The 17,813-nt window shown below is 44.0% G+C and overlaps 1 protein-coding gene across 1 annotated transcript in view; it reads left to right on the top strand.

Moving 5' to 3' along the window:
* The window catches only part of LOC111222697 (R3H domain-containing protein 1-like), a 44,003-nt gene that overhangs the window by 11,173 nt on the left and 15,017 nt on the right, over positions 1-17,813 (top strand). The window contains exons 3-15 of the mRNA XM_022746505.1: positions 2,160-2,361; positions 6,081-6,098; positions 6,712-6,801; positions 10,453-10,576; positions 11,983-12,061; positions 12,272-12,331; positions 12,723-12,863; positions 13,091-13,199; positions 13,377-13,472; positions 13,949-13,974; positions 14,257-14,310; positions 15,077-15,309; positions 17,329-17,598. Coding sequence (XP_022602226.1) covers positions 2,200-2,361; positions 6,081-6,098; positions 6,712-6,801; positions 10,453-10,576; positions 11,983-12,061; positions 12,272-12,331; positions 12,723-12,863; positions 13,091-13,199; positions 13,377-13,472; positions 13,949-13,974; positions 14,257-14,310; positions 15,077-15,309; positions 17,329-17,598 — 1,462 coding nt within the window. The 5' untranslated portion in view covers positions 2,160-2,199. The remainder of the gene's footprint in view (positions 1-2,159; positions 2,362-6,080; positions 6,099-6,711; positions 6,802-10,452; positions 10,577-11,982; positions 12,062-12,271; positions 12,332-12,722; positions 12,864-13,090; positions 13,200-13,376; positions 13,473-13,948; positions 13,975-14,256; positions 14,311-15,076; positions 15,310-17,328; positions 17,599-17,813) is intronic.

The raw sequence follows: 17,813 nt of genomic DNA, 5'->3' as shown, positions 1-17,813 counted from the left end.
ACACACACACGGCCGGTCACGTACACACTCGAGCACAGAGAGTAAAGTGCTGTCATGTGTGGATCCAGTTTTGATGTGCAAAGTGAATTTGATGAGCCCATTTCTAATTAACCTATTAATCATAGCTCTCATGTACCAGATGTCTGCCCTCCCTTCTTATGTGTGTGTGTGCGCCTGTGTGTGTGTGTGTGTGTGTGTGTTTCCCTGCATTTTAATTGACTGCATAATTAGGGCATATCAGCAGGATGAACTCGCACCATGACTTCAACATAGGGAGGTCATGGCATTACACAGATACTTCCAACGACGGACCATAGGTGCGAAGCAGCTCACGTTTCAGGATCAGTTCTTTTATTTTGAAAGTGAGCCTTTGTTTTTTTTTTTTTTTAATTAGAAACTTTCCCTTTTGGGGACATTAATCAGAAGGAAACAGTTTATTAATTTACCTTTTTCAATATCGCAAATCAATTTAATACCAAATTAAGTTTATACAAAATAAATAGATGAGTTGGATTTCATATTGTTGTTTTGGGGGGGCCCATCTGTGGGATCTCAGAGGACCAAACTGTCCTGCTGTGTCTTGTCCAGTCGAGTCCATTGTCTGGTGCTGAACAGCTGCAGAGCTGTGAGACAGCGCAGACAGACAGTAGTGACTGATGACCCTCTCTCCTCTTTCTGCTACTTCAGAGACTTTTCTCACGACGCTCGTTTTGAGTCGTCAAGCACAGGTGTAAGTAACGACATTACTAATGGCTGAATTACATTTACACCAGCGTCATTAGTTACGTGTGTTTGTTCCCTGCTATAACGCTACTCGCCGCCATTAAGACGTTTGTTCAGCTGCTCCGCTTTTCTTTTTTCTGTTTCTTTTTTTGTCACGACCGCAGTATTGTAGCTTTGTCTTTCAAAATAATACCCACGAGAAAAAGTGAGACAAAGAAAACAGTCATTATCAAACACTCGTCGACTGCACCACAGAAGAAGAGCAGGTGTTTTCCTGTGGGCCTGGTGTAATGATCCAATTTGAACAAGTAAGTTTCATTTCTTACTTTCTAGATAAACAGCTGTTACATCAGTTTATTTCTTTGAAATTTTATGGACCTTAATGTCACCGTAATACAACATATATATTTATCAATTACTGCATTATTGCTGTTTGCATTTTTTTTAAAAATAAATGAACCAAGGTTGTTGTTAGCATTATTATTAGATAAATAAAATAAAGTAATTGAACTTTTTCATCCTTGTCACAGTCTAAAGGAGAAGAAGCATGAAGATGATGATCCCTCCACACCCCAAATTCTCAAGTGCTTTTATTCTTTACTGTGTACCAGCAGAGAGCTGCTCTCGCTTTGATCTTTACGTCACGCCGTTCAATATGTTGATAATTCTGGATTTGCAAAATGATTTGCTTGTCGAGTCGTGTTATTTCTGAAATATTAAATCTGATCTGATCTGTGAAAATATGCATCATTATGGTATTTACACATTCACGACCCGTTTTCACTCGCTGTGGAAAGAGAAGGAAGAGCAAACACAAATTTAGATGTAGAAAAAGACTAATATATTCATAGAGTTTGTGCAACAGACGATATAAGTTAAAAACACAACAAACCAAAAATAACTTTTATTTAAGGCCACACCAGTCCAATACTGACATCCATGTTTGAGTTTAAAGAATCCAATAACACTATTTATATCTAACACCTTTAATAAGGATCTGTTAAATATGTGTTTTAAAGAATCGTGACCAATATATGTCCAAAGGAGGATTGCAGTTGAAAAATCTGTACGAACATATGCAACTGTGTCTATAAAATATCTTTGACATATCTGTACTGTAATATTTTCAGCTAATATCACACAATTGAAACTTCTCTCACTACATCTAATGTGCTTGTGGTCACTCCGATTTGTAATTTTGAAAGAGCTGCTCAGATACAGTACGTCTTTTGTTTGTATGTTCCTGTTACTCGAGGCTTTTAAACTTGAATAAAAAAGACATTATAAAAATGGAGAACTACAAATGTGTATCCTCTCATCTCACCATGCAACCCATGTAAACAGATTGTCGTAAACATTTTGTGATTCTTTCTTGTAAGCCGCCAAAAGGAAATGATCCTTACAGACGTTATTCCTGCTTGTTTTTTTGTTTTCAGGTTCTCTCTATTCGCCAGCATCTCCCAGTAAGACTTTGCAATGAGAATGTCTGATACCGCTGACACTGAAACAATGAAGGTTTCCGAGGCCACCGACCCGGCGTCATCTCCAAAAGACAGTGCCAACAAGTCTGAGGTTTCGGAGCAGAGCCAGAGCAGCAGAGACGAACACGGCGGCAGCAACAGTAAGAGGGACGCACAGGTAAAGAACGAGCGACGTCTCCTGCCACTGAATGCGATTATGTTCACCCTTAAAAACTCTCCAGCGAAGTCCCGTTCCCGTACATCCACTGGTTGGTATTGTATTGACTGGATGATTGAGCTCTTCCGTGAAAGAAAGTGTCAGTTTCCTCGACCCTACTAATGGCGGAGGTTTAGAGGTGTCAGCAGCCGGATCGAACCCGGACTGAGCTGAGGACACTTGACACTTTACCAGATATTTCTCACTTTTCTCCCATGAAAATTCACTAACAGTCAGCGTCAAACACAAAACGCCCGAGGGATCTCCTGTCACCTGCAGCGTTCGAGACGATTTTCCCGGCTGCTTCAGCAAGCAGAAATTATCCCTGAAAAGTATAATCTGCTCAGACTGAAATAATAATGTGGAGCTTGACTCGACTTTACCACAGGGTCAGTCACTCCGTCTGCCCGGCTGTTGAGAAAGTTGTAGAAAATAATTTGGGCGTGCGAACCAGTGAATCTCATGTATCCTCCATGGGAGACATTTAAGCAGCGATCTGCTGGGGATTTGGGACAGCTGAGATCACTTTCAAATAAACTGCTAATTAATTAGGTCTCTATGTCATTGCAACAAATGTGCTTTGGGACCGCAGAAAATTTGCACTTGTTAATTTGGCTTTTAAAGTAAAACTGGTGCTGACTGGTTTGTGCCCGCAGAGGGAACGGACACTAAAAAGCAAAAACTGGCGACGCGACGTGAAATCTTTTCAAGTGTGGTCAAGGCAACAAAATCCAGGAAAGGGAAAGGATTGTCTCTTTGGCTGCAGCCTAAAAATAGGATTCAGGCCAATCTGGCCTTGTGGTTGGAGGCAGGCAGAGCGAGGGAGTCAGGCAAGCAGATAATCTGGAGCTCAAATCCTGGCTTATCTACCAACTTCCTGTGTCTTTGTTACCCTGAGGAACAGAATGACACCAGCATGGGGGAGCCGCAGCCGAGAGAGGAGGGCACCCAGGAGGAAGAGGGAGGCAGGGAGGGGAGTAGTTGAGAGGTTGTAAGAAGGAGGGATCAAGGAGGGGAGGAAGGTAAAGGGACATGACAGACATGGTGTTGAAGAAGACGGGAGGGAGAGCAGAGGGAAGAAGAAAAATAAACATAAACCTCTAACTACAAACTAAATCTGGTCAATATAACTTACTAGCAACAGACCGCAACACTGCGCTGAGCAAAGAGGAACTTGAAGTGAGACGATGTAACTGGTCTTCCTCTTGGAAAACGGAAAGTTGACCTCACAAGCAATAAAACGCACCATCGCTCAGTTCAGTACATCCAGGGCTTCTGCTCTATAGCAACTCTATAGCAGCTAATGCTAACACGCCACAGAGATACTGCTGCGTAAGTGACATCACTGACTTTTTATGACCGTTCTCTACCAGGGCGCCAATTTTTTTTTTAGTTCAGTCAGGTCACCTACTAAAGGAATATGTTTAGACATTTAAGGATAATATTTGCTTTCTTGCTGAGAGTTAAATGAGAAGATTGATACCATTCTCGTATCTGTGCCTTGAAATGTAAAGCTAAAGCAATTAGCAGTTGTCCTGGAGTCCTGCTTCCAGCCTTTATGCTAAGCTAAACTAATCGACTGCTAGTTGTAGCTTCTTATTTAGCATTTAGCATCTTCTCATCTAACTCTCAGCAAGAAAGCAAACATGCAAAGTCAAACAAACATGTCAAACTCTTCTCTCTTAAGCTCGAGACTCAGGAATCTTGAAGTGACGCTCAGTGTGCCGTCACCCTGCAGTTACCACTTGTGGCCACATTGGCCGCTGTTTAGCAAAAGTTACAACGGCGCAGTGGAAGTGATACTGTAATTCTACGTCTTTACGTGTAAATTAAACCTTTCATAATATTCACACAGTAAAATAAATAAATGTAGAGACTAAAATTTGTAGTTGCTCTGGTGAACCTACAGTAAAACTCTCTTTACCCCCAGGTGCCACCTTTATATATTATCCCTTCCTCCTGTAATGTCTTTTGTGACCTCTCATATCAAGAAATGCTGACGGCACTGAAGCCCCCACCCACCCACCCACCCCCTCGACCTTTCCGCTCGTAATTTTCAGCAGTAGAGGAGGTGAAGCTAATTCTGTCGCTCCGTGTCAGAGCAATGGTTAAACGCCTGAACTGCTCATTGTGGGAGAAATGGATGAGGAAGGGAGTGGGGATAAGAAACGGCAGAGGAGGCAGCTGTAGTTGGAACCAGGGCGGGGTGGAGGGGTGGAGGGGGGTGGGCGGTGGGGGGGCAGAAAAGCATTCCGACAGAGGAAGGGGGGGGGGGGGAAAGACTGGGTGACTTTGCCACCATCTGCCTCCAGCTCTCCGGCTCCGTCCTCTGCGGCAGGACAGGTGGCTGGTGGCCGTCCTACTTCTGCTGACTTCAGCCCTTTCCCTCTCCCCCTCTCCCATTCCTTTATCTCCTGCCGGCATTGTTCATTCCCCACCGGCCCCCACGCCACTCAATTAGCTGGTGTAGCGGTGCGCTCACAGTCCCAGCCCTCTCCTCCCTCTCCTCCCTCCCTCCCTCCCTCCCCTCCTCCACATCCATATTACCTGATACAGAAAGGGGCGCGGCAGATCATAGGCGTTGGAGATGGGCGAACCGTGGTCCATTTCAGGGTTTTTTTTTCCTATGTGTTATTTGGCCCTGGAGCTCAATGAGGGAGGGGGAGGGGTTGTCCTTTTGATTTTTAGAGGACAGGTGGGAAGGACAGTGTGTGTGTGTGTGTGTGTGTGTGTGTGTGTGTGTGTGTGTGTGTGTGTGTGTGTGTGTGTGTGTGTGCGCACCACCACACGTGTAGATGCATGTTGGGATTAGGAAGCAGAGGACTGGGCTCTGTTACAATTTAGACTGAAATGGCTCCTGCCAGGTCCCCCCCCCCTCCCATCCTCCACTCCTCTGTGCATGCTACTGAGAGACCTTCTGTTTATACGTACACGAACACACACACACACACACACACACACACACACACACACACACAGAGCCAGTAGTGCGTAAAGCGCAGAGGCACCGAGCTGTCTCACACACTGCTGGGTGGCTGGTTTCTCTCTGCTTTCTGCATCTCACCTCCAGCGCCTGGGTCTGATTCACATGACAGCTAAATGGAGCTGAGAGCGAACGCATAAAACTGACCTGAATCACTTCCAGCCAAATGTCTGGCTTTTGTTTTCTGCAGTGTGTGTGTGTGTGTGTGTGTGTGTGTGTGTGTGTGTTAGAAAGGGGCCCTACAGTGCAACCGCTTTGGTACCATATGCTCTGCAGAAATTAATTCATGCTCCCAGGAAATTGTGAATGTTCAACTTGAGATTTCATGCTGCAGAGGGGATTTTCACTTTATTTTCGCCTCTGAATTTTGTCCTGTGCTACTTGAATTTTTCAGCTGAGGAGCAAACATTAAATCACAGGCATTACAGGAGGATATATGTTTTGTTTCGTTTAGTTTTTTTTTGTTTTTGTTGTTGTTTTTTTTTTGTCGTCTTGAATCGCTGTGCTCTTTTGCAGAGCTGGTAGCGCACGCATGCACAAAATGTAGGCCAGTCATATTTAATTCAAACTTCTCCACTTTTTTTTTTTAAAGTAACAGTCCTCTTTCCCCCTCCAAACTTCTGTGGTTTGTTTGATTTTTTTTTTTTTTTTTTTCCTGTGCACTTCTCCCCTGCACCCCTCCCCTACCTATGGACAGCCTGTGAAGTACTCTAAGGTACGGTACGTTCGACATGCATGTTGTGCAAGGATGCTCCGACCTCATGTCTCATGTGCACTTGGATTGCGTTGTCTGCTTGGATTGAATTGGAAGTTGTACCTGTGTTTTATCGTATCGTTATCGCCTTGCTGCAGACGCCTAAGAATGACCTCAGTGCAATGTGTTGAGATGCCATTACATGAATGACAGTGGAGGCCGTGACGTCAGCTGTGTCTTGAGAATACAAAAACGGTTAGAAGTGGTCATTTCCTGTGTGCTTGCTGCATTGCTGTTGATGCTCCCTGAGGAAAACCATGAGAGGGACTGCGTTTATGTGAAAATGCTTACTCTGTTTTTCACTTACGATTGTTCTGATGAAGTTATCTTGAGAGGATCTGCAGCCACAGGTCCACAGTCACTCTGGAAAAGATTTTGTCAGCTAAAATGTGAAACACCGAAACTGTTTTTGATTTGCTTGCAAGAATTAATTGTGCTCGCTGGCTGTTTCTGTTTTACTTTTTTTTTGGCTTGTCACTGTGATGCGTGATGATATTGATGCCGTTTTTCGTGTGTGCATGGTTTTAACTGTGCCCACCTACCTGCACCCCCCTCCTCCTCCTCCCCCCCTTAGTCCAACACCAGGCTAAAGCTCGTGCGGAGCCTGGCAGTGTGTGAAGAGTCCTTTCCTTGCCCTATTCCTGAGCCTTCAGCAGCACCTCAGGTAAAAGTCTTCCTCAATAACCAGAGTGTATTCATGTTAGAGACGTGCCGGTATACTGTTTTTACTATGTGCTGTTTCTATTTCTGTCAACACCGTGATTACTGACGCGTTCAGAGGACACCATGAACGCAGCATAGTGGCTTTATATCAGTCAAACAGAGCCAGAGAATCAGCCTCTGACCATGACTCGCTATGCTAACATTAGCAAGTTCTCACCTACTTAAACACTGCAAGGTTACAGCTACCAAGTCGTAAAATTCACTGAGAGACATTATGCATTTTACGTGACTGACAAAGAGGAAAAGATGGCACACCTTCCTCATATCTTCAACTCTGGCTGTGGTGTCTGTTCGTATGAGTGTGCGCCGTCCGTCTACCTTTTAACTGTAAGTAATATTTACCGACTGACTTAAAGTTGTTGCACCCCGGAGCGTCTTGTAGACGGGTGAGTCGGGTCGTGAACTCTGACTGGAAAACAACCAAAGAAAATTTCCCTGCACAAAAATAGGATTTAATAGTTTATAGATTAGCTTGGCTGAGTTGGAACAAACTTAAAAGCACATTGTGTTTGTAAGTTTGAGATTTGACTGGTCATCTTGTTGCACCCTCGTCCTCTGCAGAAGGCACCTGACTGGAGAATTAGCACCAGCAGCTGTTTATCTCAATGAGCCAACTCCTTTATATTCACATAACACTAGTGGATGGAAACGCGCGTGAATTGATATTTTCTTATGACAATTTTCTGTGAGTTTATTTCAAATTTGGAGCTAATTTCGAACAGACACTCGACTCGTGTGCAGGAGAAACAGATGGAGTAATTTCATAGCTTTTAAACAACCAACCTGCTTTTTGTTATGGTGTTTGAGTGTATTGGTTCATTTGTCCCAATAAAGCTGAAATCACAGTTGACTGTTGAGTTTGGTAGGTTCCCACTGCGATCATGGTGCGAGGTGATTTTACTGTTTCGGTTCTGAAAAGTTTGAATATGTTGGGATTTATTTGGTCGCAATAATCGCGGCATGACAACTTGATACCGGCACATCTCTAATCTCAAACACACTCTGTTCATATGGAGTAGAATTTTCTTGTGAGAGACTGATTCACCCCTCCGTCATCCCATCAAGCCCAGTGTGACATAGCCGGTTCTCCTCCACCGCCGCGTTAAGCTACAGGCGCACAGTGCTGACCTGGGATCAGCTCTTCGTTGCGGCTCATTATAATTGAGCAGATAGACCCTACGATGCTTGATTAGCGGCCTCCATCTGACAGCTGTGATTAAATACCTGGCCGTGACCGTCTGATGAAAACATCACATCATCAAAAAAGAAAAAAAACAGAAAGTGTCGAGCTCCAGCGGCGAGGCCGACGTTACTTTGCTAAATCAACTCTTCTTTTTACACCGTATCTCCGGGCACAGCCCCCGTATGATCAAACTTTCTCCATTACATGCCGCTCTGCACAGCTCCTGGCATGCACACACACACACACACACACACACACACGTACACATGCACACACAGGTGTATCTGTTCCATGCGTTTCAGCCAGTCAGCACCGAGCCCCATAACCAGAGGGCGGTGTTATTCCCACAACAGTCTCGCATCGTCTGCACTCACACGACGTCCTGTATTACTGCCATCAATCATGTCGAGGAAATTACAATTTCCACACGTCAGCTACAGAGAGCCGTGGAGCGCTCTAATTGAATACTCCTGATATTTCCCCCGCTACTGTTATTGGGCCCGGAGTCGAGACTCCTTCTGCGGCGAACTAACCTAGAGGGGCAAAGTAAAGCAATAAAGACAGAGGAGGGAGGGAACAAAAAAAACACATTAGTGGAGTACACACATTCAGCTGGAGGATCGCTGCTTCTCATGATTATCAAATCTAAACATTTGCCATTGTTCACCATTTTTACATTATTGCCTCCACTGTCACACTGTGAGGATGAACAAAGGCCTGTATGGATCTATAGGCCGTCTGCCGCTGTCTCCACATGCTGGAAATCTACATCTGCCCTCACGCCGCACGCCTGGCTGTCATTTCCAATCAATGGCCGATAGCGGAGGGCCCTCTGAATACACGCCGCACTTTTCTTTTCTTTTCTTTTTTTTCTTTTTTTTTTTGTTTTAGACTGACAGCACGTTCATTACGTATTCAGAAGACCATCATTTTCACGCTGTTTTTCCTTTATCTCAAGGTAAATGGATGTCAGGAAACAAATGAGGCAGCTCGCAACAGCTGCACATCATCCAGGCGGCTTCCATGTGATGCCGAGGGTGGCATTAAGTAGCAAACATCACCGCTTCTTGCCAGGGGGAGAAAAAAAAAAAAAAAATACCTTTTGCTTTGAAAAACACACACACACTCACAAACACACACACACACACACACACACACATATATGTACTTGCTGTCACTTTCGCAACACGCAATCCTAGACTCATTTTCACTTTCTCCCGGTCTCGCTCAGGCAATTAGTCAGTCACGTTTCTCATTAGCATTTTACATTTTCACATATATTCAGCGTCTTGAAATGAAGGAGAACGCGGCGTCTCATTATCTGGCTCCGCAGCTGTTGCAGCGATCACACTCATGACCTTTTTTGGTTATGAGCTGCTCTCCCACCACCAGGTCACCCTCTTTCCCTTCACTCGTTCATTCATTCACTTCCCTCTCTCTCTCTCTCTCTCTCTCACACACTCACACACACACTCACACACACACACACACACACACTCGCACAGACCCTCTGATGTTAGCTTTTCCAGAGTTGTGTTTAATCCACTTACGGTGCACTGGCAACCCCTCTCTTCTATTCAGCTTTTTCCTTTTCAGCCTTTGTAGAAGCGCCTGAAAAGCAAATCAGATACCGCTCTGAGTCGTGTGTGTGTGTGTGCGTATATATATATATATATATATATATATATGTGTGTGTGTGTGTGTGTGAGTGTGGCGAGGAAGAGCACGAGCCAGGGGGTAAACCAAGGCCATTTTTAATAGATCTCACTAAACATCCACACCAGTCTTCCAACCAGATTGCAGCATGGTTGATTTTTTTTTTTTTATTAATTTTTTTTTAACACTTGAAGGGGGATTACAGCGAACCCCTCCATTCTGTTGAATTTTAAGGAATGAAATGTGCTGCGTTGTTTAATTTCAGGCTCAAATTCATGTATTATTCAGGTGCTTTAATAAAAACAAGCTAATCTGGCAGATTAATTGCCATAGTGATTTGGAATTCATGGACGCAGGCGCGTTATTACCAGCAAGGAAACAGGTTTTCCACGATAAACCAGGAGAGTTTATTAAGTGTCTTACAGTGGCCTCTTTTGCCCATGCTATTCTCTAATTAACCTAGAACCTCAGGCAAGATCAGAGAGAATTAAATGCCTCATATTTAATGCCTCCTTTCTAAATTAATGTCTCACGTCTGTTCATCATTCAGAGCAAGACCCAGGTCACATTTAACATTTGACGCTCTTGTACAGTGCTGACATTATTGCACTCGTGTGTGGTAACTAGTCAAAATAGTTAAAATGGGGCCATTCAGCAACAAACAACACACACACACACAATTTCAAATGCTCTTATTCTGAATCCAGTTTTTCAGTTGTTTCTTTTGTTTTGTTTTTTCCCCTCCCTGAACAGGATGGATTCCTTGTCCAGCCCTTTGAAAAGGAAGAACGAGCCGCACAGGACCAAGCTGAGAAAGAGGAGAGCTGTGACAAGGCGGACAAACCTGAGAAAACGCAGAGGAAAAGGCTGTCGAGAGGTGAGAGATCAGAACATCCCTGAATATCTTCACCTTTCGTTAACACGTTCGTGTCCTTGTTTCGTCAGTGGCAGCTTTATTTAAATACACTTTGAATTGTTTTTTTAAAAATTTATAAGTTTGGTTTCATTTTAAGGTTAGAAAACTTCTGCAGACAGATTTGCCATCGCGGTCGCAGCAGCTGAGATATTTCCATTAACACCTCAGCTTTTCTTTACATCACAAACACCTGGGGCCTCATTTATAAACATTGCTTACTCCCAAAAAAAAAGGAAGTTGAAAGATGCATCCAAAAATTGGAATTTATTTATAGAAATCATGGCAGGATAATATATGCATATGTAAAATATGTTTATACCGCCCATGATATCATTTTGGTGACAGCGTGTCCGTGGCAACACTGAAGGCAAAGTGTTAAAAGGAAGCCAAATGCTTTAATGATACTTATCATACAATCCGTGTCACTCAGCCAAATTACAGCCTTCTAATAATTATATCCTTTACCATGTCACGAGGAACATCCAATCCTAAACATTTTTTTTTGGGTGGGTGGGGGGGGGGGTTCTCTCTCTGGCGCAGTGCCCTCCAGTTTGTCCAAAAGCACTTCTCCGTTTTAAATGATATCTCATTATGGGCCGATAATTGGCGTGATTCAGTTAATTGCGACAAGCTCAAGGTGTGAAGCAATTATACAGATTCCCACGGGCGTATAAAGGTGTCTGCTTCCCTCTGTGGAGCAACACTACTGATGAGGCAGCCTCCAATTATAGAAACCAGACACCCACCGTGGGGAAGGAGCTCCGGTGGTCCCTGACTCCCACTGATGGGTCCCATCCTTTTGTTGGTGCACGGGAACATGTTTTTTTTTTTTTTTTTTTTTTTTGGTGTCATCTTCGTTATCTGTCCACTTCTTCATTTCTCGAATGGTTCAGCTGGCAGCGCCGCAGATACAAGCTGCCAGATTGTTTTTCTTTCTTTTTGTTTTTTTCATATCGGTGGCACCAGAAACAACCATCAGATATCACGGTCAACGGTGTCACCCTCACCGAAAGTTTCTCTTTTCTGACGTGCCTGTCTGACTTTTCCCATTTTCTCCCCCTCACAAATACTTGAATGACAAGCCAGATTAATTTGCATATCAATATTCACAACGGGCGTTTCATTAGCTGTTTATCATTAATTTGGAGGAGTTAACGAGGTGGAACATTTTCGAGCTCCTTGTTGTTCATAGAAATAAAAATTTTATATTGAGAAAATCCCAGGGATTGTTTTATAAATCAGGACACGTCGGAGCTTGAAAGTGAAGGGTGGAATCTGTGCGTGCCAGATCTGCGATGCATGCGCTTTAATTTCAAACGTCGCCACGTTTGATTATTGAAACAACGCTTATGTCTCTGTTTGGTCAGATTCCAGTCAAGACTACACAGATTCAACTGGCATAGATCTGCATGAGTTCCTGGTCAACACATTGAAGGGTAACCCCAGGTAAGCTCAACACACCTGAGTAACACGACTGCAGTGAAGCATTGACACTCGCCACTAAAAACTTTAGCAACTCGCCAAACCCCTGCATGAATTTTGCTATGCCACTTTCTGGTGTGAGCAGGCCTTTAGCTTTGTTTCGTTTACTCTCTGAACGTCGATGATCTTTCTTACAACCTGAGGAGTAAAAAAACGTGTTTTGTTTTTCCTCAGGGATCGAATCATGCTTCTGAAGTTGGAACAGGACATCTTGGACTTCATCAGCAATAACGAGTAAGTTTCACTCAAACACATTTAACCAGAGAAGAAAAAACTTGATGATTAAACACTCGTGACATCGAGTTGTTTTCGAGATAACAGTAGGATCTTTACACTTGGTGATGGTCTGTGCTTGATGTCGCACAATTAAGACGAACAGCTGTTCATCGTCCCAGCTGTTTGCATAGTGATTGCTCTGTCACTGAACTTTCTATTCTGACTCTGGTCATCAAATTCTCCGTTTAGTGTCTTTATAAGTCTGAACGTTTTCTTACACGGTAAAACAACAACAAACGGCGACCAGATGAAACACGGACGAAGCTTAACTTGCTGAACTCCTCATGTCAGACTGGCATTGTCACTGATGTGTTGTTTTTTTATTGTTTTATTTTCTTTTTTTTTTTAGAAGCCAAAAGAGAAAGTTCCCGCCCATGACCTCGTACCATAGGATGCTGTTGCACCGAGTGGCAGCCTACTTCGGCATGGACCACAATGTGGACCCCAGTGGAAAATCAGTGGTGATCAACAAAACCACCAACACTAGAATGTGAGCTTCTCTTTCATGGAAAATTCAGTTCATAAATTATAGTATTATCAAGAGTGATTGACATTTAAGAGTAGACCGCTTCACTCGCTCTGCAGCCATAGCTATTACAATCAGTCGGCGGATAGGTTGGTTTCCTGCTGCTGTTTGTTGGTTAACATATGCTGCTGTCAGCATCTGCCTGAAATTAAGCTGCCACTAAAACTCCCTGTGAATTCCCCCACCGACAGACCCGATCAGAAATTCTCAGAGCACATCAAGGAAGACAGGGCGGACGATTTTCAGAAACGCTACATTCTCAAACGAGACAACTCCAGCTTTGATCGTGAAGACAGCACGGTAGGTGTTTTTTTTTTTCTCCACCAAGCTGTCACTTTCATTTCTGACATGTTGGGAAGAGTGGGACAATCTGGCGTCCCTGACATAGCTGCTAAAGAAGCGTGTGTGTCGGTATGTGTGTGTGTGTGCGTGCATGTGTGTGTGTGTGTGTGTGTGTGTGTGGTGTGTCCTTGCCAGATTCGAATGCGTTTGAAAGCTGACAAGAGGAGCAAATCGATGGAGGAGAGGGAGGAGGAGTACCAGCGAGCCAGAGAAAGGATATTTGCACATGATGTGAGAGCTGTTAGTGTAGGCGGGCTGGGGGCTGGGGAGGGAGGTGGAGGGTGGTGGAGGCGGGGGGTGGGGGTGGGGGGCATGTTGCACAAATCTTTGTGTCATTTCTATTCATGTGCAAATTCAGTAGATTTCTTGCAACCAATTACAACTGGTGGATTTATGAATTTATAGCCGGGTTTGCTCAGATTTGGAGCCCCCCCCCTCAACCACCACCATCACCACCTTTTATGGAGAAGTCAAATTCATAATTAGAGGCGTAACAGGGTCAAATCACCTGATGCAACATTTGATATATTAATTGATAAATTCAAGGACACAGAGAGGATTTTTATTTTATTTTTTCCCAGTTGCGCTGAGGCGTGAATCGTAGCTTTCAGCAGAGCTCGAATGCAGAGAGAGATGTGTTTGAGGTGACTGTACGATGCGTTCGCTGTACTCCTGTAATTGACTGTGAATGTCGTTCTCACCCACAGGGAGATCACTTCATACTAGATAGAAGGTAAGCTGGTATGGATGATGAATTGTTGGTTAATTGGCTAAAGAAGAGCTGTTTTTTTTATTCTTTTAATGTTTAACTAAAGCTCTTCACTTTTTAAATGAATCATTTTTCCTGTCGGAAAAACTCGAGGAGTGATTCATTTAAAAAGTGAAGAGCTTTAATTAGAGTCAGCTCTGTCATGTTTTTTAAAATGGTGGATATCTCATTTTGTCAAGCGCCTGTTCTGTAACACCTCTCTCTCTTTCTCTCTCCTCCTCCTCCTCCTCCTCCTCCTCCCTTCAGTGCTCAGGATGAAGACGCATGCATGAGCACCCAACAGAGGCGGCAAATGTTCAGGTACGACCACCCCCGTCGTCACATCATTCAGCTACTTTCAGAGACTGAACCGCAGGCAGAGAGAGGAGGAGAGGAAAAAAAAAAAAAAAAAAAAAACCCTTTTGAATTGCCGTCTGCATTAATCGGCTCGCTCAGGAACAGGACTGCTGATCTGAGGATTTGTTTTTTGCTGCTCAAGAAAGCTTCTGTTAAATAAGATTTTCTGCCCAGGCCTCCTCCTTTCCCTCCTTTCATGTGGGACAGGCGATTCGGACCAAAGCTTGCCAATTAAACCGAACCGTTTTTTTTCTTTTTTTTTTGTTAAAAATGTCGTCTTTTATTGATCGAGCATTGATCACACAGGAATGTAATGTATCGTGGGGGAAGATGCAGCTCTGCTGTAGTTAAATCTACAATTATCATGGCTGAATAAGGTTTTACAAGATGACTGCAGGCCATATTTAAGATAAACAGGGTAATCTACAGGCCGCAGAATACACAGATCCATCTATTGTTTCTTAAAAACAGTTTTATGTAGGTGTCTGGTTTTTGTTTTCTCTTCTTTTTAATGTGTAATCTTGTGGCGGAAGAGCAGTAAACCGTTTAACAAATAACACAGATTGTTAAAATTGCTTTAGTCGCCAAATTTCTCTTGTTTTATTCTCTCAATTTTTATTTTTTCGTAAATAACCTTTTGGTTTTCAACTGCTGGTTACAAAGATTTTTGAGCTTTTTTTTTTTTTTACATTATTGATTCTAACAGAACAACAACTTCCTTCTCCCGCAGGTTACGGGCCGGTCGCTCAGGCGCCAGCCGGCAGAGCAGCTCCGAGACGGAAACGCTGCCACGGCACGGCGAGCCCCGGCCGTGGAGCAGCACCGACAGCTCGGACAGCTCCAACCGGCTCGCCCCGCGGCCCGCCATCACCAAGGCCAGCAGCTTCAGCGGCATTTCCCCGGGCCTGGTCCGAGGGGACAGCACGGCCAGCAGCAAGAGCACCGGGAGGCTCTCCAAAACAGGCAAGAGAGACAGCTGCCACCGAGGCAGACGGACCCGAGCTGGATCACACAGCTCTAATGCAATATTTAGTATTTGCTCAGATGCTGGAGACGGCGGCGTCAGTTCGTTTAAAAGGAAACAAAGCAGCGCAGGAACACCTCACACTTGTATTTTAATGAATTGTTTTTCTTAGGAGAGAGACTCAGCTGCTCTGTGATTGATGGTGATTATCTGGTACAGGTGAGGGAGGGACTTCTCCGGGTTGCCAAGTGAGCATGTCATTTATTCAGCTACACAGACAAGAGGAAAGGAAGCCCACGTCCCAACATGAAGAGGAAAAAAATTCACTAATTAAATGCTACTCCGGTTGGAAAGGAAACAGAAATACAGATTTTTTCTTTTTTGCATATTCAAGCAAAAATCCTGCAGCATTCGAAGGCACCTGACGTCGTATCGGAACTAATGTTTGTTGTCCTGCCGTGGTCAATAAAGTCCGTGGGCCGCGCCGTAGCCGGACAGCTGTCAGAACTAATTACCGTGCAGCAACACGGTGATGGAGGAGGCTCTTAAAAAAAGAAATGAATAAAAGTGTTGTAACAACAGCGGTATAAAACCTCGAAAGGAGGAGGTGCTGCATTATGCATAAGTCTGAGAAGTGAGAAGTCGCCCAGACGAAGCTGGGGCTTCTCTCCTGCTGCGAGCGCTTACTCCACAATATGATCCGTTTGTAACTTGATTGGCTGAGATTAAAGTGAAACGTGGTGCTCTCACCGCCGGCTCGTCTTCTCTGTCTCAGGGTAGAAATCCTTGCTTGGCCTCTGCTCTCCATTTTGTTCTCTGCTACTGTTTCCGTCCGACATTTTTCTATTTTTTACCACTCTCCCAGATTTATTATTTTTTTCTTTTCACAGAGGGGCAGCAGCAGCAGCAGCAGCAGTCTTCTTGCCTGAGCAGTTTTATAAGTTGTTTACGAGGCGGCTGGCTGCCCTCACTGTGTGTTTTGGGAGTATAAGTCGAGGAGACATCTTGCCTGTGCTGCCGTCGTCTCTCGCCCTTCTCCTCAGCCCTCAGATAACCTTTTCTTCACAACAGGCTGAGAGCCACCTCTAACACGAACCCATGTTTGATCGAGGATAAATTCTTCTTCGCTCATTTTTTATTTATTATTTTCCGCCTTTTTTGACAAAGTTTTTTGCTCAAAGTCGAAAGTAACAAAGTACATTTACTCAAGTACTTTTATTTAGTACTTTTAAGACTGTAATTTGCAAATATTCCTTTAAGATCTCCTCCAGACATGATCTGTGGCATATACATATATATATATATATAAATGCTCATAAATGATGATATAATAATGATAATTTCATGAAATGGTTTTGACACATTATTCCCCACATGTATTTTATTTCAAAAAGCATTGAATGTCTTCCAGACCAGATGTGATGTAATTTAAAAGTAAGATTTCAGTTGAGTTCAGATGAACTTCAGCACCCTTCAACATCCAAGTGAAGGAAAGATTAGATAAACAAATTTCTGTGTCTGTTAAAAGATTGAACACTTCCTCCAGACACCCGGAGACGTCACGTAAAGGGAGGTCATCGTGGCTTGATGGCAGCAAACATTAAATCCTCTCACGCCCCTAAAACAGCAGATTGCGATGTCAGTCCCTACTCCCAAAAATCAAGGGCTTCTTTGTGCACACCGCCCTTTCTGAACGGCGTTCAGTAATTACACAGGGAGTAATCCATCACAGGCGGGGCAGAGATACCAATTTCTCCATCAGTAGTTTGCCTGAAGAGACCAGAATGCAATGCAGTCACAAAGAGACGTAACATTATTATTAACAAGAGGCACGACTGTGAGATTTCTCCCCCTGCTTCATTATCACCAGATCGACACTCTTCACCCATGTGAATAACTAACAGGCTGAAAGCAACAAGTTCAAGCTTCTCCTCACAAAGGCTGTCCTTCGTTCTGGGAAGTGTTGGAAATAAAACGACGATCTCTCTGTTGTTCTGGGTCTTTCTTTTTTTTTTCAGGTTCAGAATCGTGCAGCAGTGTCGGTTCCTCGTCCAGCTCGCTATCCCGTCCCCAGCTGCCTCTCCCGGTGTCGGCCTCATCCCGGTCCAGCATCCCCAGCGCGCCCTTAATCCACCCAGCCGCCGACACCAGAGGCCCAGGACACCCTGAGATGATCAAGAGCGTCCCTTCACAGCCGCCACCAGCTCCAGACGCATCCAACTATTATGTGTTGCCGTTAGAGGCCTCAGGGATACCACCTGGCAGTGTTCTGGTCAACCCACACACAGGTGGGTGACACGGTGCCGCCACGTGAACGTGAAAAGTCAGTTTCTGTTTTAAACAAAACAAAAAAAAAATCAACATTAAACTGTTTCTTGCTTCACTCTCAATCTGATGCATTAAATCAAAGTCAATTTTCCCAAAATAAATTTCCCTCTTCTTGTAATGTCCCGGTTTCCTCGTGAATATTCACGACTTGGGGACAGAATTACAGGTTGGCATG

Source organism: Seriola dumerili, unplaced genomic scaffold (assembly GCF_002260705.1).
Source record: "Seriola dumerili isolate Sdu_G_001 unplaced genomic scaffold, Sdu_1.0 BDQW01000105.1, whole genome shotgun sequence".
In the NCBI taxonomy this organism is placed as follows: Eukaryota; Metazoa; Chordata; class Actinopteri; order Carangiformes; family Carangidae; genus Seriola; species Seriola dumerili.
Note: the sequence above shows the minus strand (reverse complement) of the source record. Positions and strands in the feature narration are given on the sequence as shown.